This window comes from Pleurodeles waltl, chromosome 6 (genome assembly GCF_031143425.1).
Source record: "Pleurodeles waltl isolate 20211129_DDA chromosome 6, aPleWal1.hap1.20221129, whole genome shotgun sequence".
NCBI lineage: Eukaryota > Metazoa > Chordata > Amphibia > Caudata > Salamandridae > Pleurodeles > Pleurodeles waltl.
The window spans coordinates 634,954,788-634,977,864 of record NC_090445.1 but is presented as its reverse complement, the minus strand read 5'-3'; the positions used below and the strand labels follow the sequence as shown (position 1 = coordinate 634,977,864).

The window sequence follows — 23,077 nt, the reverse complement described above, 5'->3', positions numbered from 1 at the left end:
AAGTGGGTGGTTTGCCCACTGCTTGGTCCTGGGGAGTGCAAGGCCACAGTCTCTCAAGTGGGCGGTTTGCCCACTGCTTGGTCCTGGGGAGTGCAAAGCCACAGTCTCTCAAGTGGGTGGTGTGCCCACTGCTCGGTCCTGGGGAGTGCAAAGCCACAGTCTTTCAAGTGGGTGGTTTGCCCACTTCTTGGTCCTGGGGAGTGCAGGGCCACAGTTTCTCTAGTGGGTGGCTTCTTCCACTGGTTCTAGAGGGGGCTTTGTGCCCAGTGTGCTTCATTCTGGCAAGGAGGGGGTGAGTGAATGCCTTCTTCTACTGGTTCTGGAGGGGGTTTTGTGCCCCGTGTGCTTCATCCAGGCAAGAAGGGAGATGAGTGGATGCCTTCTTCCACTGGTTCTGGAGGGGTCTTTGTGCTCAGTGTGCTTCATCCTGGCAAGGAGGGGGTGAGTGGATGCCTTCTTCCACTGGTTCTGGAGGGGGGCCTTGTGCTCAGTGTGCTTCATCCTGGCAAGAAGGGGGTGAGTGGATGCCTTCTTCCACTGGTTCTGGAGGGGGCTTTGTGCCCTGTGATGCAGCACATAGGGAGTTTAAGGCCACAGTGTCTCACCTGGGTGTCAGATCCACGAGATTTGCTGTGGGCAGGATACATGACACTCCATGGAGGCAGGACTACAGTCCTCCTGCCGGCGGCCACGGCTGTACAGTGGTGGCAGTGCTGGTGTCGGTGCTGCCAGTGGTGGGGGAGGCTCCAACCCTTCCCCTGCAGCATCGGACGGCTGCCCACTGTGCTGCTGCTGGTGGCGGCGCCGGTGGCGGTGCTGCTGGCGCTGCTGCTGGCGGTGCTGGTGTCTGTGCTACCAGTGGTCAGGGGAGGCTCCAGCCCTTCCCCTGCAGCCTTGGACGGCTGCCCACTCGGGATGCTGCTGCTGCCAGTGGTGCTGGTGGCAGTGGCGGTGGCGGTGCTGCTGGCTGTGCTGCTGGCAGTGCTGCCAGTGGTGGGGGGAGGCTCCAGCCCTTCCCCTGCAGCCTTGAACGGCTGCCCACTGGGGCTGCTGCTGCTGCCATTGGTGCTGGTGGCGGTGCCAGTGGTGGTGCTGCTGGCGGTGCTGGTGGCGGTGCTGCCAGTGGTGGGGGGAGGCTCCAGCCCCTCCCCTGCAGCCTTGGACGGCTGCCCACTGGGGCTGCTGCTGCTGCCAGTGGTGCCGGTGACGGTGCTGCTGGCGGTGGTGCCAGCGATGGGGGGAGACTCCAGCCCTTCCCCTGCAGCCCCAGATGGCTGAAGCGGCATGGTTGGTGGTGGGGGCTCAGATCCTGTCACTGCACCAGGCCTCCTCTCCCTCCTGCCTGCAGAGGCACGCCCTTTCCCCTTGCCCTTGGCAGCTGGTGGTGCCTTCTTGCCCTTGGCAGCTGGTGGTGCATCCTTGGTCTTGGCAGCTGGTGGTGCATCCTTGGCCTTGGCAGTTGGTGGTGCCCTCTTGCCCATGGCAGCTGGTGGTGTATCCTTGGCAGCTGGTGGTGCATCCTTGGTGTTGGCAGCTGGTGGTGCCTCCTTTGTCTTGGCAGTTGATGGTCCCTTCCTGCCCTTGGCAGCTGGGGATTGTTCCTTGGCCTTGCCCTTGGCAGCTGGTGCAGGCACACTGCTAGTGCTGATGGGTGTCTCCTTGGAGCCGCTCACACCTGCAGTAGCTGCTGAAACTACAGTGGCCGTGGACTGGATGGCTGAGGTGCTGGCCTGGGGTCTGCCCACCCTGGCCCGAAGTGAAGGACGGGAGGGAGGGGCAGGGAAGAGGTCAAGGGTGGAGAGGAAAAGCTTTTTAGGGACACTGGGGTGGGAAGAGGGTGAAGGTTTGGGAGTGGAGGAAGAGCGAGTGGTGGTTGGAGGTTTCTGTCTGCTGTGTTTGGGTGCAGGTGCATGGGATGGATGCTGTTGTTAGGTGGATGGCTGTTGGGTGTCTGAGTGCTTGCGTTTGTGTACCTTGGGAGGAGGGGGCACAGACACAGTGGGAGAGGACACGGGGGACGTGTGCATGGATGTGGGGGTGGTGACTGCCAGTGAGGGGTGTGTAGTGATAGGCATGCTGGTGATGGAGGTAGTGGATGAGGATGTAGTGCATGCAGGTGTGAGTGTAGACGCAACTGGGAGGGAGGTGGACGACGAGGAGGAGGGGGACACAGTGGAGGGAGTGGATGTTGGCATGTCTGATTCTGGATGGTGTTTATGTGAGTGCCTGTGTGATGATGTGTGGTACTTGTGTTTGCCTGAGCCACTCCTGTGTGTTGTTGTGGGTGCATGCTGGTCTGATGGTGCGCTTGGGATAGGCTGGGGTTGAGGGGAATGGGACTGGGTAGAGGAAGTTGGAGGGGGAGGCTAGAGACGGGGACAATGGCTGCCATCAGGGAGGAGGCCAGAGCCTGGAATGATCTCTGTTGAGCCGCCACGCCAGAGTGAATGCCCTCCAGGAATGCATTTGCTTGCTGCAAATGCCCTGCCAGCCCCTGGATGGCATTCACTATGGTTGACTGCCCAACAGAGATGGATCGCAGGAGGTCAATAGACTCCTCACTCACGGCAGAAGGGCTGACTGGGGCAGGGCCTGAGGTGCCTGAGGTGAAGGAGATGCCCACCCTCACGGGTGAGCGGGCACGGGAAACACGCTGAGGGGCTGCTGGGAGGGCGGTGCTGGTACGGGGGTGGCGGCTGTACCTGTAGTTGGGGTGGGCACATAGGGGTCTGCCACCAGCAGGGAGCTTCCATCGGAGGAGGTATCACTGTCAGAACTGTCCCTCCAGACTCCGCCGTGGTGCTCCCCTCGCCCTGCGTCCCATTGGTGCCCTCACCGTCGGTGGATTCGGCCTCATGGGCCCTGTGGGATGCAGCCATGGAGAATAATGCCTAACGCCAATAGCAGCATACCTGAGACCCACAGAACCCTGCCCAGTAGTAGATGCCCACTATCATGTTTGGGGGTGGAGTGCAACAGACCCTGCCCAACAAGGAACCTACCCTGCAATGTTCGACTTGGCATAGGGACACCCACAGACCCACATCCCCCACCCAGATAACACCCCACCACGCGCAATTTGCAGATTTGGAAACTGTACTCACCCCCTTGTGGCTGCTGTGATGCCCTCAAGCGCCCATCCAACTCCGGATAGGCCACCGCCAGTATGCAGAACATAAGTGGGGTCAGTGTTCGATGGGCACCCCTTCCTCGTTGGGAGGCCATCCCCAGCTGGGCCTCCGCCGTCTTCCTTGCCCAGCGTCTCAGGTCCTCCCACCCTTACACAAGGCCTTCACACTCAGCACTCCATGCATTCATGCACCATGCAACGTGCACACAGTGTACTCACCTGTTGGTCTGGAGGTCCATAAAGCAATCGGTACTGGGGTAGGACCCCATCCACCAGTCTCTCCAACTCCTCCAAAGTGAAGGCTGGGGCCCTTTCCCCAGAGACTCGAGCCATGGTCGCTTCCAGATACAGGTCATAGCAGCACTTTCAGTGTAGGTTCTCTCTTGTTGAACGTCAGGTAGCATGTGAGTGAACAGATAGAAAATGGCGGTCACATCCGCGCCGGTGCGTACCGTCACCGCCGGCGTACATCACCATTGGCTACTATATCCCGTAAGGCCCAATGATAACCAATGAGGAGTTGCACGGCGGTTCTCGACCGCCTCCCGCAGCGGCGCACAACGCCAGCGGAATTACCTCATTTCCACCTATCCCTCCACACAGGACAGGCGTCCGTCATTTCAGGGGGAGGCAGGCCATGGCACATAGATGTGTCACAGCAGACATAAGCACATTTAGGGACTACACGTAAACATACAGTTTCTGTCACAACATGCACTGCATTTTACTCTGAGGATATGTTTGAAAATGACCAGCTGCTCACCATTTTGCCCTCCAGAATACAACCGCTGAGGATAATTAGGAGATGGGAACATCCCCCCGTGTACAGGCCCCTGGTGGATCTGGCAACAATGGAGGACAGGCACATTATCCTCACCTACAGACTTGATAGGGCCACAATCCAAGAGCTGTGTGCCCAATTGGAGCCAGACCTGATCTCACCTATCCGTCAGCCCACTGGGATACCCTCTCTTGTGCAAGTCCTATCAGTGCTACATTTCTTGGCAAGTGGCTCCTTCCAAGTTACAGTGGCCATGGCAGCAGGGATGTCACAGCCAATGTTCTCAATAGTGCTGACCAGAGTGTTGTCTGCCCTGATGAAACACATGTGCAGCTACATTGTTTTTCCACAGGTGGAGGATTTGGCCACAGTGAAGGCTGACTTCTATGCAATGCGACATATCCCAACATAATTGGAGCAATTAATGGTACACATATTGCCTTTGTCCCCCTGCCCCCAGGAGAAATGAGCAGGTGTTCAGAAATCGAAAGAGCTTTCACTCCATGAATGTGCAGATAGTGTGCCTTGCGGACCAGTACATCTCCCATGTGGATGCAAAGTATCCTGGGTCTGTACATGATGCCTTTATCCTGAGGAATAGCAACATCCCATATGTGATGACTCAACTCCAGAGGCACAGGGTGTGACTAATAGGTGAGCCCTGGTCCCCACCTAGTAGATGTTGGTATATGGGTGTGGGGTTGGCCCTAAGGGTGAGTTTGTGGCTAACAGGTATCCCTCGATATTTGCTGGTGACTCTGGTTACTGCAACCTCTCATGGTTACTGACCCCAGTGAGGAATGCTAGGACAAGGGCAGAGGAACGTTACAGTGACGCACATGGGCATACAAGAAGAATTATTGAGCGCACCTTTGGCCTCCTGAAGGCCAGGTTCAGGTGCCTCCATCTGACAGGTGGATCCCTGTGCTACTCACCAAAGAAGGTGTGCCAGATCATCATGGCATGTTGCACAACCTTGCCTTGAGACGCCAGGTGCCTTTTCTGCAGGAGGATGGGGCTGGAGATGGGCGTGTGGCAGCTGTGGAGCCTGTGGACAGTGATGAAGAGGAGACAGAGGATGAGGATATGGACAACAAAATAACTATCATACAACAGTGACACACAGGTAAGACACTGTAACTTCACCTTCCATTGCAGTTTTGTGTAGTGATTTTTCTCTGGCAGGCTGCTATTCCCACTACTATGGCCACTTACTGTACCCTTCGACATGTGTATTCACAGATCTTTTTGCCCTTCTCTGGCTCCTGGCGTATTGTCTGCAGCACATTACAGGTCATGCCTATGTATACATAACTGTACAGTCTAATTGCAATGTCTACAGTTTGTTAAACAAATACATCCTTAAATCATTTGACAAACTCCATACTTGTATTTTTTTAAGAGGGTGTTTATTTCAGTGCTGAGAAGTAAATGGGGATGTGCAATGGGCTGGGGTGATGATGGAGGAAAGACCAGGATAGAGTTCAGTCTATTTGTATCACAGGTGTATTGTCCAATGGGGCATGGGAAGGGGAGAGCAATGGCAGTTCAAGGGGGACACGGTAACAGAGTGGGACACAAGGTTGACAATCAGGAGAGTCTTATTTCCTGGCAGGGGTCTTGGCAAAGTTCTCTGGCTTCTGCCTGGATCCCAGGGACTGTTTGCAGGGTGGTTCTCCTCCTTCAGGGGATGGGGTGCTCGTGGCCTGTTGTTCCTGTGGCAGGGCCTCCTGTCCACTAGCATTGGCGGAGGTGGAGGGCTGTTCATCGGTGTGGTTAGTGTCAGGGACCCGTTGGTGTGCCACTGCCTCCCTCATAGTGTTGGCCATGTCTGCCAGCACCCCTACAATGGTGATCAGGGTGGTGTGGATGTCCCTCAGGTCCTCCCTGATCCCCAGGTATTTTCCCTCCTGCAGCCGCTGGGTCTCCTGCAACTTGGCCAGTATCTGGCCCATGGCCTTCTGGGAAGGGTCTTATCCTCCCAGGATGTTGGTGAGTGCCTTCTGGAGAGTCGGTTCCCTAGGCCTGTCCTCCCCCAGTCGCACAGCAATCCTCCCAGCTTCTCTGTTGTCCCCTGCCTCTGCCCCCTGAACCGTGTGCCCACCGCCACTGACCCCAGGTCCCTGATCGTCCTGTGTTTGTGGGGTGTCCTGGGGTCCCTGTAATGGTGGACACATTGTTGATTGACTTGTCCTGGGGACAGAGGTATGGGCCCGCTGAGTGGGTGCTGTGCTGGTGTTTCCTGAGGGGGGAGACTCTGTGGTGGTATGGAACTGTGGCTGGGTAACTGACTGTCTGGAGGTCCCTGATGGGCCAGGTTGGTCATCCTGATCCTGGCGTGCAGAGCTGCTGTCATCACTGTGGGCCTCTTCTGTCAGGGGACTGGATGTTGCTGGCACCTCCTCTCCGGTGACATTGTGTGGGGGACCTGTGATGATGTAAATGCAGTGTTATAGTTTCTGCGTGTGTCATCTTGTGCCTGGGTATGTTGCCCTCTGTGGTTATTATTGCCATGGCAGATTGGCCTTAGTGAGAGTTCTTATTTGGTGGGATAGGTGATTGTCTCTAGTGTCCATGCAGTGGTGTTGGTTGTCCATGCAGGTCTGTGATGGGTGTCCATGCGTTGGTGGGGCATGCAGGGCTTGGCATTGGGATGAGTGGGTTGTGATGGTGGCGTGTATGTGAGGTGGTGGAGTTATGGTTGTGAGGGTAGGGGTGGGGGCTTGCGATTTCATGCAGGTGGGGGGTGAAAGTAGTAAAGAATTGACGTACCAGAGTCCAGTCATCCTGCTACTCCTGCCAGGCCCTTAGGATGCAGTATTGTCAAGACTTGCTCCTCCCATGTTGTTAGTTGTGGGGGAGGAGATGGGGGGTCCACCGCCAGTCCTCTGTACAGCTATCTAGTGTCTTGCAACCACTTAACGCACCTTCCCCTGTAGGTCGTTCCACCTCTTCCTGATGTCATCCCTTGTTCTTGGGTGCTGTCCCACGGCGTTGTCCCTGTCCACGATTCTCTGCCATAGCTCCATCTTCCTAGCAATGGATGTCTGCTGCACCTGTGATCCGAATAGCTGTGGCTCTACCCGGATGATTTCCTCCACCATGACCCTTAGCTCCTCCTCAGAGAACCTGGGGTGTCGTTGTGGTGCCATGGGTGTACTGTGAGTGGTGTGTGTTTGGGTGTGTGGGGTGATGTTTTGGGGTGTGTGCTGTGAGGTGCGTCGATGGTGTATGGGCGATGGTGTTCTGTGGCTCTGGTTCTGTGGGTGCTCTTGGTATCTCTCTCTCTCAGTTGTAAAAATGTTTGTAGTCGTAAAGGGTTGTGGGTAATGTGTGTGTGTGTTTTATATTGGTATGGGTGTGTGGTGTGTGTATGGGTGCCATGTGTGTGTAGTTTGAATTGTCCAATGTGGTTTTGTTTTGTATGTGTGTGTGTATTTTGAGCCCGGTGGTATGTACCACCAATGGTTTACTGCTATTGAATGTCCGCCGCTGTGATTCGTGGGTCATAATGCTGTGGGCGTAGTTCTGTTGCCGTAATGGTGTGGGTTTTGCTACCGCCATTTTATTCCTGACCTTTGGGCTGGAGGACTTGTGTGTGTGTCTGTATAGTGGAGGATTTCTATGTGTGGGTCATAATATGGGTAGCGGTATACTGCCGCGGTCGCAGTATGTTGGCGGCAGTCGGCATGGCGGTAAGCGGGAATGTCATAATGAGGCCCATAGTGTGCACAGAGTCCTGGGGTTCCCCAGAGGCGTAACAGAGGCTAAAGTAGATAATACTAATGCTTTTTTTGTGCTAGTGTGGTGGAGCAGTTAGGCTTATCAGAGGGTAGTGCAAAGCATTTGGTGTACATGCACAGAAAATAGAAGAAGCACACACTCAATGACTTAACTCCGAACCAATGTTTTTTACATTGCAAAAATATATTTTCTTAGTTTATTTTTAGAACCACAAGATTCAAGTTGCAGGTACGTACCTTAAAAGTTTCGTTTTTCACACAGGTATCAACAGTACTTTGTTTGAAATAGGTAAGTAATACAGTTTTGGAATTATTGGCAAAAAGCTATTTTAAAAATGGACACTGCAATTTTCAAACAGTTCCTTGGGGGAAGAAATTTTAGGTCAGTTTACAGGTAAGCACAAAACTTACAGTTTCAGTCTCCGGGTTTTAAGAAGTCCACCGGTTGGGGTTCAAGTTGACCCCAAACACCCACTACCAGCAACACAGGGCCGGCCAGGTGCAGAGGTCAAAGTTAAGCAAAGTTAACGTGGGCTCCTATGGAGACAGGGGGTACTTGAATTTGGTCAGCCAGCAGGTAAGTACCCGCCACTCGGAGGGTAGACCATGGGGGATTAGAAGGGCACTGGAGGGGCCATAAGTGGGCACCAAACACACACCCTCAGTGGTACAGGGGCGGCCGGGTGCAGGGTGCAAATAGGACATCGGGTTTCCAATGCTGGTCTATGAGGAGACCCCTGGGAGTCACTCAGAGGCTGCAGGTGAAGTCCAGGGGGGTGTCTCGGGCACACCACCAGTCGGACAGGGAGAAGGGCCACCTGGTGAACGATGAGGCACCGGGGTCGGTTTCTCCAAGGCCTGGGGGCTGCGGGTGCAGTGTGTTCTTAGTTGTTGGATATCTTCGTCCAGAGCTTCACTGTTAGGGGGGTCCTCAGAATTCCCTCTGCAGGTGTCGTGGTGGAGGGGTGGAGAGGACAACCCAGGGTGGGCACTTGCTCATAATTGCCTGGGGACCCTTTCTTGCTGCGTGGACCACCTGGACAGGGGCAGTTGGCATCGGGTGCACAGGGGTCAAGACTCACCCGTCTGAAGTGAGGTGGGAGTCCTTAGTTGTAGGTTTCTTCAGACAGAGCCTCTGTCTTCTGGAGTTCTTGGTCCTTTTGGGTGCAGGGCACTACTCTGGAGTTGGCAGAGATCGCTAGACCCACTGGACGTGTCGCTGGTTCTTTTTGCAGGTTCTTTGAAGCAGGAGACAGGCCGGTAGGGCTGGGGCCAGAGCAGTTGTCGTCTTCCTTCTTCTCTGCTGGGGGTATCAACTTAGCAGTCCTTCTTTTTCTTGTATGTCACCAGGATTCTGGTGAACTGGGTTCAGGGAGGCCCTTAAATACTAGATTTAGGGGCATGTTAGGTGTCAGAGGGCAGTAACCAATGGCTACTCTCCCTGAGGGTGGCTACACCCTCCTTGTGCCCACTCCCTTCGGGGAGTGGGGCACATTCCTATCCCTATTGATCCCTGCCCTCCAAACCAAGATGGAGGATTCTGCAGGGAGGGGGTCACCTCAGCTTTGGACACCTTAGGGGTGGTCCTGGCTGGGGTGGTCACGCCTCCCTGTTTTCCCTAGTTTTCCCACCGGACTTGCTGCCAAAAGTGTCAACTTTGTCTTTTTCTCCTCACCAGCACACACAAGCTGCAAGGCAGTGTGCATGTGCTGAGTGAGGGGTCCCCCAGGGTGGCATAATACATGCTGCAGCCTTTAGGGACCTTCCCTGGCCACAGGACTCCTTTTACCATGGATACCCTTTACAAGGGACTTAACTGTGTGTCAGGGCTATGCTAATTGTGGTAACAAAGGTACAGTTTTAGGGAAAGAGCACTGGTGCTGGGACCTGGTTAGCAGGATCCCAGCACACTTTCAAAGTTGTCATCAACACTAGGCAAAAGGTGTGGGGGTACCCATGCCAACAGCGGCACTTTCCTACACCATCTCTCAGGGGTCCACGCCACCTTTACTGCTAAGTATGGTCTTGGCCATTCAGCCTTCAGACTTCGTCAGAACTCTTTATCCATTGGTTTACTATTGCAATTACCACATAGTAGGCTAAATTTTGCTTCTGGGACTCAACTGTGAAGCACACTAGCATTCCCAGAGGCTCTATGGCCCCAAGCAGGGTGTCATTAATCACCTTTTCACCCTCCAACAGCCATGGCATGCTGGCACCTGATTTATTGCCACATTACTCATTGTGGTTGTTGGATTCTTCCCTGGCATCTGGATCATCCCCTTGTGGGGAATAAATCGTATCTTCGGGCAGTATCTGTAGGATGGTGGTCATCCATGGAATTTTCCAGGGCATCTAAGCACCTTTTCAGGAAGGCTTGTTGAAGGCTCTCAGGTGGGAGAGTCGATACAAGTGCTTGTGGTCACCGTTAGTGTTCTTGGGCCGATACGGCCTACACTCTTCCCCGGCGGGACAGTGGAATGCTGTGTTTTGCAGCCAACATGACACTGACTATTTGGGCTCTAAGGCAGACAGCTTTACCCTCGGGGAAGATGCATTAATAGCATTCATCAGACCCACTTGCTGCTCCTCCAATACCTCCACCATCATCCCACTGTGGACTCCTGCTATGGAAGTTCAGATGGCAAAGAAGTATTTACATTTGCCAAAATAGTAGGTGTTAGGTGCTTAAGGTCTCCACCTGCAGTAGGGTCAGGGCGCAGTAGTAGTTACCAAGGCTTGTTTGGCAGTGGTATAGGTGCTGCAGGTAATAACAGAAAAAAAACCACCTCCTAGATCGGTTTAAAAAAACCTCAAATGCTAATTTATGGTATGCTCAAAGTTGCTTTATTTTTTTCCAGGTTTTTTTAAACCGATCTAGGAGGTGGGTTTTTTCTATTATTGCTTAATTTGTCCCTGTCCCGCTCCTTATTTTTTGTCCAGGGTACCCTTATTGTAGGTGCTACAGGTGTCAGTGGTTTTATCGCTTCATGCCCATCGTATTCTGTGGGCAAGGCAATTAAAAAACGGAAGCTCCACTGTCCCTAAGCCGCTGTCTCCGGAAATAAGCTGAATTGAACAATCCGATGAGAAATATAGCACTTTGCACATCTGAACTCGATGCGTTTCCCTTCTTTCTGAAAGTGGAGACCAGTTAGGTGCATCCCTGATGTGAAAAGTAGTGTAGAGCCCCCTAGGGCCACTGAGCCTTCACCGTGCTCTGCGGGCTACTGCATCTGTCAGTTGCCGTGCAGATGTGCTTTCCTGCTAGCGGGCGAAGACAGCTGAGCATGGTGCGTGGTTGCTGCGCCCGGGGAAGAGCTGATTACCAACGCTGCACATATGAAACCAGTGAGCTTGAGTACGAGGAGTCAAGAACGCTCTTGATGCCCCAGGGAGACCACAGCCAGCACAAGCTAATCCACCTACCAGAGGGCAAAATAATATATAGAGAAAGTACCAAAACCCATATTAGCTATACTAATTAGTAGCAGTGACAACAATCAACAGAGGAAAAGCTCTTATCTGGTTGCTGAGCAATGAAGAAAGAAAAAGTGCTTTTCCTTGGTGGAAATTTTTATGAGCCAGGTGCAACGTAATTGCTGTTGATTGGTTTAAAGTTTGAAGACTCGTGAGACATGTAGTCTTTTTGTCTTTAAGTTATATCTGCGATGTTGGGCTGCTGAGCAACAAAGTTAAGGAGAAGTGCATAATTTGAGCCTCTGGTTCTGACCTACAATCTGGGTTTAGTGCTGGATACCAAAGAACCCTTCGCTGTTGTATCAGAATCAAAGTCTAGTAGGTGTATCTTGAACAGAAGTGGTAACTAAAGGAGAGTCCCATTGATATTGCTGTATGAGTCACATGCGATCTTCCCACTCAACGTGAAGTTTATGCTTGGGCGTGTGAAAACCATTCAGTAACAAGTTGGTCTAGTGGTGAGAGTTGAACTGTGCACTTATTATCCCACCTTACTACCCACCTTTAGTTCATGCACAGTCCATTTTGGGGACCTGAGAGATGTCCGCTGCCAATATTGGTTCTTTTCTACTGCAGCTGGAAAATAACTTTACTAAACAGAACCTTTTTGTTAAAGATAGATATGGTATGGAAGTGGTAGTATTTAACCCACCATTCAAATGCACACTCAAATGCACTCAGATGGTGACACACACGTTCCCGACCAACACCTGCACTACCAACGCTGAAAGTTATTATGCAATAATTTCTGCTCACAACCCAAAACTCCCATGTGAGGATAGAAACTAACAATTTTGAATTAACAAAACAATATATTTACCCCACAGCTCACTGGTTTGTTCTTCCTTTGTGGTATATTCAGTACTTACACACCCAGCAGAGGCCGGTTGGAAGGGTGGCTAAGTATTAACCAATACGCTAGTCCAGTGTAAACCTTGGGGCAGTGCTTAACTGGTGCTTGTTATTTCTGGTGCGGGCACTGGCACTCATTTTTGAGGGCCGGCACTTATTTTTCTGCCTTAAGTGAAAGACACATATGGGAAAGACAGGGGAAAGAAAAACGAAACAGCGTCACAAAGGGAGAAAGCACAAAGCTGCAAGAATGAGCTGAAGGGGCAGGGAGTGGCTTTAAATGGATTAAAGAGGCCCGAGATGGCTTCAGGATTACGTTACTTCAGCATTCTGTGCTCGCACCCTTAATTGCAGCAGCCACGTGGTTCAGAGGAGAGTTTTGGGTACCGGCACCTTTTTATTTACAAATTAAGCACTGCCTTGGGGTAATAGATTGTGATAGATTAAAAAATGGTCCATCATTCATCGTACATATGTTGATCCTTTACGTCTGATTATGATTGCCTTGCTAAGGTGTTTTATGATTTTTTTACACTGACTTTCATTATTTGAAGATTTATTTGGTAGAATGTGGTTGCTTCATGTTGTACATTGAGATGTCCATCCCTTCCCCATTATTCCTGCATAGCAGATTTCTAATTAGATGATTTATCAAGTAACAATAGACAACAATTTTCCTTTCTGTTTTTAGGTACTGCAGGCTCTCACTTTCCTACATACAGAGTGTGGAATTATACACACAGACATAAAACCTGAGAATATTCTACTGTGTGTAGATAATGAATATTGTTGGAGGCTGACCGCACAAGCTATTAAGTGGCAGGAAACTGAAGACGCCTCCCCACCACAATCTGCAGGTACATGTCTTTTATTGCCATACATTTTGGTGCATTCTTTTATATAGTTCCAATTGAACAAGTAGCCGGAACATACCACCTTCATAAAACATTGCTTAGATATGCCCTGTGATCAACTTTTATCTGGCATATAACCGCAGTAACAATAGGCACTGCATAAAACAAAATATATTTGGCAAGACATATTACACACATCCAACAATACTCAGTCAGGCCATGTAATTGGCTGTCACATGCCCCCCAGCAACACTATTCAGCAGGCTGCACCAGACAGAAATTCCCAGCAGAACAAATTAACCACCAGCCATCAGGTTTGTTAAGAGCTTAAGGATAGAAACAAGCATTGACAAAGCTAACAGGCCCGGAATATACACTGTCACTCATTTTTCCACTCAAGTATCTATTCAGCCACCCATTGACTCATTTTCTACTCACCTATACACTATACAGCAATCACTAATCAATGAAGAGACAAATATCAGCCAGACGTATTTACTTTAGAGCAAGGTTGTGGGATTGCTTTCAGCAACGTATGATTGCTAGTCTATAAGGGGTTTGAGAGTGCCGTTGGTAGTGGGAGATGCTAGTTTGTGAAGGATGAGACTGCTAGCCTTCGAGGCATGTGAAAGTGCTGCTGGTTATCTGATACTGCTAGTCTGTGAATGGGGTCAGTCAGGCTGTTGTCAGTGTGAGTCTACTTGTGTGTGAGGGGTGTGAGAACACATTCATTAGAGTCAGACAGCCCTTGTCTGAGTAGTGTGAGTCCTGTTGATAGTGCATGGCTGCTAGGCTGTGACAGATGTCAGAGTGCTTCTGGTAGCGTGTGAGCACTAGTCTATGAGAAGTATATTGATGCTGTTGATATTTACGATGTTTTGCTTTTTCAACCATAAGGACTTTAACAATTCCCACTTTTGTTTTCATTGCGGCCAAGGCTGCAGTCACACTATTCTTATTTAATGATGTACTGGACTTGAAAAAATGCTTCAACAGTCAATCCTCATGGAAGCCCTCTTTCTCCGCTTGTGAGCTTTGATGACCTGCTTTCCCTAATGAGGATGCCCAAGATTTGGAGATTTAGGGTTTAATGAATGATCCAAGTTGTCTGTTTATTCATTTTGAGAATCCTTGCCCGCTGAACGCAAGGGGTCCTCCCCAGCCCCCTAAACACCTGCACACATCATTTATCATCCAGATTATGTACACAATCCGTTGTGTTTATTGGCTTCCCTGAGCACCAATTATATCAGTGCTCTCATCCCTCGATGCCTTATTGCTTCCAGATGCTCACCCTCCGGTCTCACCTGGACAGCTCTACAGCAGTATTTAACAGCTGCTCTCCCTGGCTGATGCCAGTTATAGTGTACTTGACTTGTGAGTTACAGGGCGCACAGGCGGTATATCTGATCCAGCCAGATTTATCAGACTCACTATACTGCACTCTACTATACTATACTCTGCACGCGAAGGACACTTTGCCAAAGAACATGTTGTCATGTATGCATGAAGGAGTGCAGTGCTCCCACACCAGATAAATCAGCATAGTGCAGCATATGCTGTATACACTGTGTCATCTCCTAAATTTGTGAGGGGTGGCAGCTCTTCGACTAGGCCAACAACGGCAAAAACAATACATATCACGGTCACCTCTGGAGAAGCAGGGAAAACACCACAGTGCTCAGTCGTTTCTCTGTCTATTGTAACCCACTACTATTACCGGAACACCCCATAATCTGTTGTCACATCATTTTGTTTGATAAATTGCGCATCTAAGTACTAGGGAATCTGCAGTGCATCATGACACATAGAAACGACCCCGCTGCTGCAGGCATACTCAACATGATGTGCTGCTGCTGCTGTTTCTTTCACTGGTGACTGACAATGCAGCGATTGAAGCTTGCTGTCAGGTGGTTCTGGAAGAGAGGAACAATAGCAGGGCAGGCTTTCTCTCCCACAATTGCCACTAACATTGCAATTCCGTTGCAGGTCTAATGGGAATTGGTGCAGGGGAGCGAACCCAGGGCAGTCGGGGTTCACGGGGCTACAGTTTTGCCAATTGGAGTTTTATACATCTGATGTCTGGGCGAACCTTATTATTGACCCAAACTGAGCACTAAGTACTAATTTTTAGCATTGACCCTCCTGGTAGCAAGGTTAAACAGTTCGAGGCTTACCCAATGAGGTGGGTGCACTCGCCGGACTATCGGATATTTAGTCCCTGCTGAAAGATGCTCTTTACCTCATTCGTTATCCCTAACCACCTTCCTAAACGTGCCTTGGGCGCCTGACTGATATGCAATCTGCATTTACTGCAGGGCAAAAAGCTAACTATGCCTTAATGGAGAAAACACCCAGAACAAATAACGGTTGTCTTCCTGCGCAGTATATTCATACAGCCAATGAGCAGCCCTTTGTAAATATGTTATTGCGCGCTAACCCCGCGTCATTTGTCTTGGGGTTTGCAGCTCACTGCAGGCAGGAGCATTAGCCAGAGAGGACCGAGGAACTTCCTTAGTATGTGGTTCAGCTGCATGTGTCTGCGGCGAGCAGATGCCCACTGTGTGGGTGCAGGCACGCTGGTTCCACTGCAGAGGAGCCCCCCTGCGGTGCTCCATTTACAGGGCCACTGTTGCCACAGCAACGATGTACTGTGTGAGAGGTGGCCCACAATGAGTGGTTAGATGGACGAAGGGTTGGAACTTTGAGTTATGATCCATTCCAGGATGTTGACTCACCAAAATGTCAGGAGCAGTAGAAGTGACATCGTGCATTTTTTCACTCCTGATGGCATCGCAGGTTTGAACTATTGTCCAATCCTGTACCCTGTCACAGTCTGTTATTTGCTGCAGATTGGCTGTTAGATCTCTGTTTACTTTTTGCCCCTGCTGCTACCTTCATGACCAGGGCCAGACTGACCGTAGTGGGCATCGGGCATTTCCTCAGGAGGCTGGAGGGATGGGGACGGTTTTACAATGGTGGGTGCTGGATTTGTTAGTGGGGGCTTGTTTTGCAGCTGTGCTGCACTATCGCCCCGAGTAACAAAAACAGCAGTGATTCGCACTTGCACCCCCCACAAGACCTCCTGTTCCGGGGGCTGGTCTGGCAAAAGTGCCAAAGCTGCTTTGGGTTCCCAGTCTGGCCCTGTTCATGACACCTCAGATCAGAAGCTGAAAGGGCAGTGTCAATGATGCCAAAAGATAAACCTGAAGTAGGAGTTGTAACGCCTGAATACATCTATTATGCACGAGTCCACTTCATAATTAACAAGAAATTCTGGATAAAACTGCTTAATATGTAGGCAACTGCCTGCAAAGCTGCTTAGGTTGGGATAGGGTAGAGATGCCCTTGATATTGACACTACAGATGTTAAATACAACCCAATATGATATTTGTGCAACATTGCAGCCAGCGAAGCATACTATGTGACCACAAGAAAAAGAGCAAGTCATGGATGACAGAGCAAAACTTCACAGTAAAAGAGGTCCGCTATTGCAGGTATTTGATAAACCCATTTGCACAAGTCCATCCCAAGCTACATATTTGCAGACTCAGAGGCACAAGACCATAGCGTATATATCATAGACAATATGGCTTGGGCCAAACAACCCGCCCCCTTCTGGCAGGCCACAATATTTCAATTTCTCTGATCTTCAGTTAATATTCATTGCAACCAGCTATGTTAAACCACTTTATTTAGTTGTTGCAAACCCAAGAAACAATGCCCAGAATACAGCTCATTCTCTCATCAAGGCCTCACAGCTTTAAAAAGGGCACTTGTCGACAAAAAAACAAGGTGGCTGTCCTAGCAGTGCTCAATTTGCCCCAATATTTGCTGGTGCTTGGCACCAACGCTTATTATTCAATAGTGGCACTTACGAGAGTACATAACAGAGTGGTGAATGCTGGCTATTTTTGAGCAATGTGTGTCAGATTGTTTAACAATTCAATATATTGAAAGACATCTACAGAGCTAGCACTTTCAAGTGCCCACCCAGCCTAACGCTGTGAGTGACCAGGAACTGTCTAAATTTCACACTTATGTGTGATGAGTCATAATTGATGTCGGCAGTAGCATTTAGCAGCTCTGTCTGAAACTGTGGGTAGTACCAGTTGCAGTGGAAGACTTACGGCCATGTCACTTATATTTTAATAAATTAAACACTGCATCCTAGGCATAATGGAAATTCATTCTACGCACAATGGAGGTTCAAAAGAAGTACCTAATCCTATGTTCACAAAGTACTAACTACAATTACAATTTGGAAGAAGTACCACAAGCCAGCACACAGAAGTAATGTTCATCTTGGGTGTTTTCTGCAGTCACCTTGTGTACATTTGTGGGCATATTTACTTACATTTTGTGCAACGCAGAGCAGTAAGCAAAGATGCTGCGCTTCCTTGTGTGAAAGTAGAAAAGCGCCATCTCTACTGAGATATGACACATTTCTACTGTCTTCCTGAGCTGGTGCACTGTGTGAAGCCTAGCACCAACCCAGGCAGCCTTGCACCATGGTGCAAGTGTGACAGTGTTGCAAGCAGAATTGTTTTAGTGCAGGAAGGAATACTTTCTGATGGATACAACTACCTGTGGATTCCTCACCTCATGAATACTCCCATGGCGCCAGCATTTGACGGAAATCTTCTTACTAGTCTCTGCACGTCGACGAGGACGTCACTCTAGCCCACGCGACGCCGTCTGACGTCATACAGGCAATAAGAAGTCCTCGCCGACGTGCCGATGACAGTTCCCTTTTTTCCGTGCATTCGAAACGGTTATCTTCGAGGGAGTTACTGTTACCTTCGTGGTTACAGTGTATTGTCTGCTGCGTAGTCTTCTCTGCGGTAACAATGTCTCAGAGGAAGTCGGGTTTCAAGCCCTGTCGAGAGTGTGGGGGCAAGATGTCAGTTACAGATCCTCACTCCGACTGTCTATGGTGTTTGAGCTCCGACCACGACGTCTCGACTTGCGATTCATGTCAACACATGAATCCGAAGGCCCTCAAAGAGCGCGAGGCCAAGTTATTCATGGCAAAGTCAAAGAAGAAGGAGAAACATCATAAGAAGTCTTCTTCGCCAAGGTCTCACCGGCGTCATCGAGACTCCCGGCGCCGTAGAGACTCACGACGTCACTCCAGCAAGGAGTCTCATTCGAGGTCACCTTCGGCTCGGCGTCGGAGGACTTGGGAGGTCAGCCCCACGGTCACGCCGCATCCATCGACGCCGTTGCCCTCTCCGGCGTCACCGACTTCACCTGGTCAGGCGTCAGTGATTGAGGTGGTGCAGCCTCTTGTGTTTTCTCCGGCGTCGCAGACGTCGAGGCCGGCGTCGGGGTCGCCTTCGATCCAGGCACCCCAGTATCCGGCTTTTCCCACTCCTGGAGCCGATAGTACCGCGTTTCTTAATGCGATGTATACCATCTTTCAGCAGATGGCTCCAGGAGCTGCTCCGGCTGGTCCTTCGGGGCCCTTGGCCTTTTCGTTGGGTGATCCTGCGCCTCTTCGGCCGGCACCCTTTATGCCCTTTCTCCCTTTTGGGAATGTGGGCTCGGCGCCGGTGCCGGCGTCGGTGGCCGCTCCGGTGGCTTCGGATGTTTCGGCCCCGGAGGTTGCCCCTCCGTCGAAGTCAGGATTTTGCCCTGTGACTCCGGTTGGTCCATCGGCTCCAAGACCTCGTCCTCCGGCTCCTGCCTCGGCGCCGAAGCTGCCTGTGGCGCCGGACGCGGCGTCAGATGCTTCTGGAGATCGGCGCCGTTCTTCGACGTCGGCGGAGGCCATGTCGACTCCGCGTATCGAGGAGAGACTTCATTCGAGGAGGCGTGCTCTCCGTCTTTTAGAAGAGCAAGAGTACCAGCGAGTCCTAGAGGAGGGAGAGATTGAGGACTCTGGAGACGGACTGCATGGTCTGGATACAGCCAGTGGGCTGGACACTTCCCCTGAGTGGGACCTTTCATCTCCAGGGGAATATACGGAGGAGGCTGCTTCCTTTCATGCTGTGGTGAGGAAGGCAGCGAGCTTTTTGGACCTGCCTTTGCCGGTGGCAGAGGCAAAGCAGAATTTGCTGACAGAGGTATTGCATCCGGCCTCTGCTGCAGCTGAGCCTCTCTTGCCATTTAATGAGGCTTTGCTGGATCCGGTGTTGGAGGTGTGGAAGAAGCCGGTGTCTTCCTCGGCCGTTCATAGGGCTGTGGCCAGGAGGTATCGAGCTGCACCATCTGACCCTGGCTTTCTCTCTAGACACCCTACGCCGGAGAGCTTGGTGGTGCAAGCCTCCTGTTCCTCAAAGTCAGCGCCTGGTTCCTTCCCGACGGTGCCTGGAGACAGAGACTCCAAGAAACTGGATGCGCAGTCCAACAGACTGTTTGGAGCCAAGGCAGATTCGGCCTTGGAACGATTTAAGGAGAGCAGAGCCACAGCCAAATCGTTAGGACTGCAAGCTCCTTCTTCCTCTGCCTCTTCTAGAATTTTCAGGAGGTTTCGGGGATTTGGGCGTGGCTCTTATTCCTCTTCCTTTCGGGGGAGGTTCCAGCAACCCGCCTCTTCCCTCCCCTATAGGTCATTTAGAGGGAGGGGGAGGGGTGGGGTCCGTACCAGAGGAGCCTCTCAACAGCACTCTGCCTCTTCCTCGTCCTCTGGAGGGGTGCAGCAGGGGAAGCAGCCTTAGGCTTCCACCGTTTCCCACTCACTCCTCTCCTGTATGGGGAAGATTACAGCGTTTTCTCCACAAGTGGAGGTCTATCACAACGGACACTTGGGTTCTCGGCATTGTGGGAAAAGGCTACGCCCTTCCCTTTCGGGAGTTCCCGCCCCTCATCCCGCCCCGCCCATCTTATTGTTCAGAAGAACACCTCCTGTTGCTAGAACAGGAGGTTCAAGTCCTCCTTTCAAAGGGCGCGGTAGAGTTGGTCCCAGAGCAGGAAAAGGGTCGAGGTTGTTACTCAAGATACTTCCTGATTCCCAAAAAGGATGGTCAGTTGAGACCAATCCTGGATCTGAGGATCTTGAATTGGTTCCTCAAACAGGAAAAGTTCAAGATGCTGACCCTAGCACAGGTGCTTTTGGCGTTGAACAAGGAAGATTGGATGGTGTCTGTCGACTTGCAGGATGCTTACTTTCATATCCCGATACTCAAGTCGCACAGGAAGTATCTCCGGTTTGTGGTAGGGTCGCAGCACTATCAGTTTGCGGTCCTCCCGTTTGGTCTTACTTCAGCACCTCGAGTCTTCACAAAGGTGATGTCAGTGGTTGCGGCGGAGCTCAGAAGGAAGGGGATAGCAGTATTCCCTTACTTGGACGACTGGTTGATCAAAGCCAAGTCCCCGGAGCTTGTGTCGCATCATCTGCAGTCAACAACCCAGTTGTTGTTCGACCTGGGCTTTTCGGTGAACGTGCCCAAATCTCACCTGGAGCCCTCTCAGCGCCTCCTGTTCATAGGGGCAGTACTGGATACAACATTGAGTCGAGCCTTTCCTCCGCCTCAGCGGATTCAAGATATTCAGGAATTGGTTCCAATGTTTCGAAATGGAGCGGTAGTTCCAGTCCTCAAGGTCCTTCGTCTGCTCGGTTTGTTCGCCTCCTGCATTCTGTTGGTCACGCATGCTCGCTGGCACATGAGGGCTCTTCAGTGGTGCCTCCGAAGGCAGTGGTCTCAACACAAGGGAGATTTAGAAGGTACTGTCAAGATCTCCAGAGATGCTGCTGTGGAATTGAAGTGGTGGATTGCGGGCAACAATCTTTCACAGGGGAAGCCGTTCGCGCAGTCGCCACCAGTGGCCACGGTAATAACGGATGCCTCCACCCTAGGATGGGGAGCTCATCTGGGGGATCTGGAGATCAAAGGGCTTTGGTCTCCAGAGGAACAGGTGTTTCATATCAATCTGTTGGAGTTACGGGCTGTACGTTTGGCTCTCAAGGCCTTCCTCCCATCCCTTCGTGGTCAGTCGGTACAGGTCCTGACGGACAATACTACCACGATGTGGTACATAAACAAACAGGGAGGAGTAGGGTCGTACCTTCTCTGCAGAGAAGCTCTTCGGCTATGGTCCTGGGCAAAGGACCATCAGATTTGCTTGGTGGCAAATCATCTGGCCGGGGTCTTGAATGTACGTGCGGACAGTCTCAGTCGCCAATTCTCGGCAGACCACGAGTGGCGTCTCCATCCAGATCAAGTCTGTTTAATCTTCCAGATGTGGGGGTTTCCTCGGATAGATCTGTTTGCCACTCGGGAGAACGCGCATTGCCCGTTATTCTGCAGCCTCCAGTATCCGATGCAGGGAGCGTTGGGGGACGCGTTTCAGATAACCTGGTGCGACCAGTTGCTTTACGCGTTTCCCCCCATACCCTTGATTCCTCGAGTGTTGAGGAAAATTCGCCAAGACCGGGCCCAAGTCATCTTAATAGCTCCGGATTGGCCAAGGAGGGTATGGTACTCCGACCTTCTCCAACTCTCACTGTGCCCTCCGCTCCGTCTCCCTCTCAGGGCAGACCTCCTCTCGCAGTCGCAGGGGCAGGTTTTACACCCCAACCTCCAGAGTCTGCACCTACATGCTTGGAGATTGAACGGGGCAACCTGAGTTCCTTCTCTCTCCCGCCTGATGTAGTGGATGTTATCTTAGCGGCCAGGCGACACTCCACTAAATCTATCTACGCTAATAGGTGGTCTAAATTTGTTATGTGGTGTGGAGAGAGACAGATTGATCCCTTACATGCTCGTCTGTCACATGTTTTGTCTTTTGCACTGTCTCTAGCGCAGAAAGGTTGTGCAGTAGCTACCATTAAGGGTTATTTGTCGGCCTTGTCAGCCTTCATTTGTCTTCCAGACCAACCATCGTTATTTAAATCCCCTATTGTTCTCAGATTCTTGAAAGGTCTTCTGAATCAATATCCTCCAAAACCATTCGTTATGCCTCAATGGGATTTGTCCTTGGTCCTGACTTTCCTTATGGGGTCCCCTTTTGAGCCTATGCATTCTTGCCCCTTAAGGTATTTGGTTATTAAAACAGTATTCCTGGTAGCTATAACATCTGCAAGGAGAGTGAGTGAGTTGCAGGCCTTATCGGTTAAACCCCCTTATATAACGTTTTATGGGGATAAGGTGGTGTTGAGGACCAAGGCTGCTTTCCTTCCGAAGGTTGTTTCACCCTTCCATTTGGCTCAGACAATCACTTTGTCCACGTTTTATCCTCCGCCTCATCCTTCAAAGGAGGAAGAAAGACTACATCGCCTGGACCCAAAAAGGGCGTTGAGCTTCTATATCGACAGAATGAAGGATATCAGGCTGGAGGATCAGCTGTTTGTCGGATACGTGGGCAAGAGGAGAGGAAAGGCAGTCCACAAGAGAACACTCTCCAGGTGGGTTGTTCTTTGCATTAAAATCTGTTACTCTTTGGCAAAGAAGGATCCGCCTGAGGGCATTAGAGCTCACTCCACCAGAGCTAAGTCGGCCTCTTCGGCCTTGGCCAGGGGTGTTCCTGTGGTTGACATCTGCAAGGCCGCAACTTGGTCGTCCCTTCACACTTTTGTGAAACATTACTGTTTGGACTCTGAGGTCAGAAGGGACGGTCATTTTGCACGGTCAGTGCTGCAGGATTTCTTGGTTTGACCATTTAGGCACCCACCGCCGGGCGTGGTACTGCTTTGGGACTCTATTCATGAGGTGAGGAATCCACAGGTAGTTGTATCCATCAGAAGAACGAGTTACTTACCTTCGGTAACGACTTTTCTGGTGGATACATTAGCTACCTGTGGATTCCTCACGGTCCCACCCGCCTCCCCGTTGCCTTTTTGGTCTCTCCAAGCAATCCTTGAGGGTGCTCCTTTTGGTCTTCAAAGTTGCAATACATTTTGCATGTATGATATTTGTATATATGTGTATATGTATATATAAATCTATATATATATTGGGTATATACATGATTCGTATGTATAAATATATTTATTTGTTTAAAAAAAAAAAAAAAAAAAAAAAAAAAGGTTATATTAAATCTACAGCTATTTTATTGCAATGTTGTGTGATTTACAATATTAAGAGATGTTGCTTTGCTCTTTCATTGCATTGGGTTATTATTATTATTCTCATGCACGTAAAAAATGTTGGTACTGTCATCGGCACGTCGGCGAGGACTTCTTATTGCCTGTATGACGTCAGACGGCGTCGCGTGGGCTAGAGTGACGTCCTCGTCGACGTGCAGAGACTAGTAAGAAGATTTCCGTCAAATGCTGGCGCCATGGGAGTATTC

The 23,077-nt window shown here is 50.8% G+C and overlaps 1 protein-coding gene across 1 annotated transcript in view; it reads left to right on the top strand.

Annotated features, from left to right (window-relative positions):
- Positions 1–23,077, top strand: part of LOC138301648 (SRSF protein kinase 2-like) — a 728,951-nt gene that overhangs the window by 560,256 nt on the left and 145,618 nt on the right. The window contains exon 6 of the mRNA XM_069242163.1: positions 12,678–12,843. Coding sequence (XP_069098264.1) covers positions 12,678–12,843 — 166 coding nt within the window. The remainder of the gene's footprint in view (positions 1–12,677; positions 12,844–23,077) is intronic.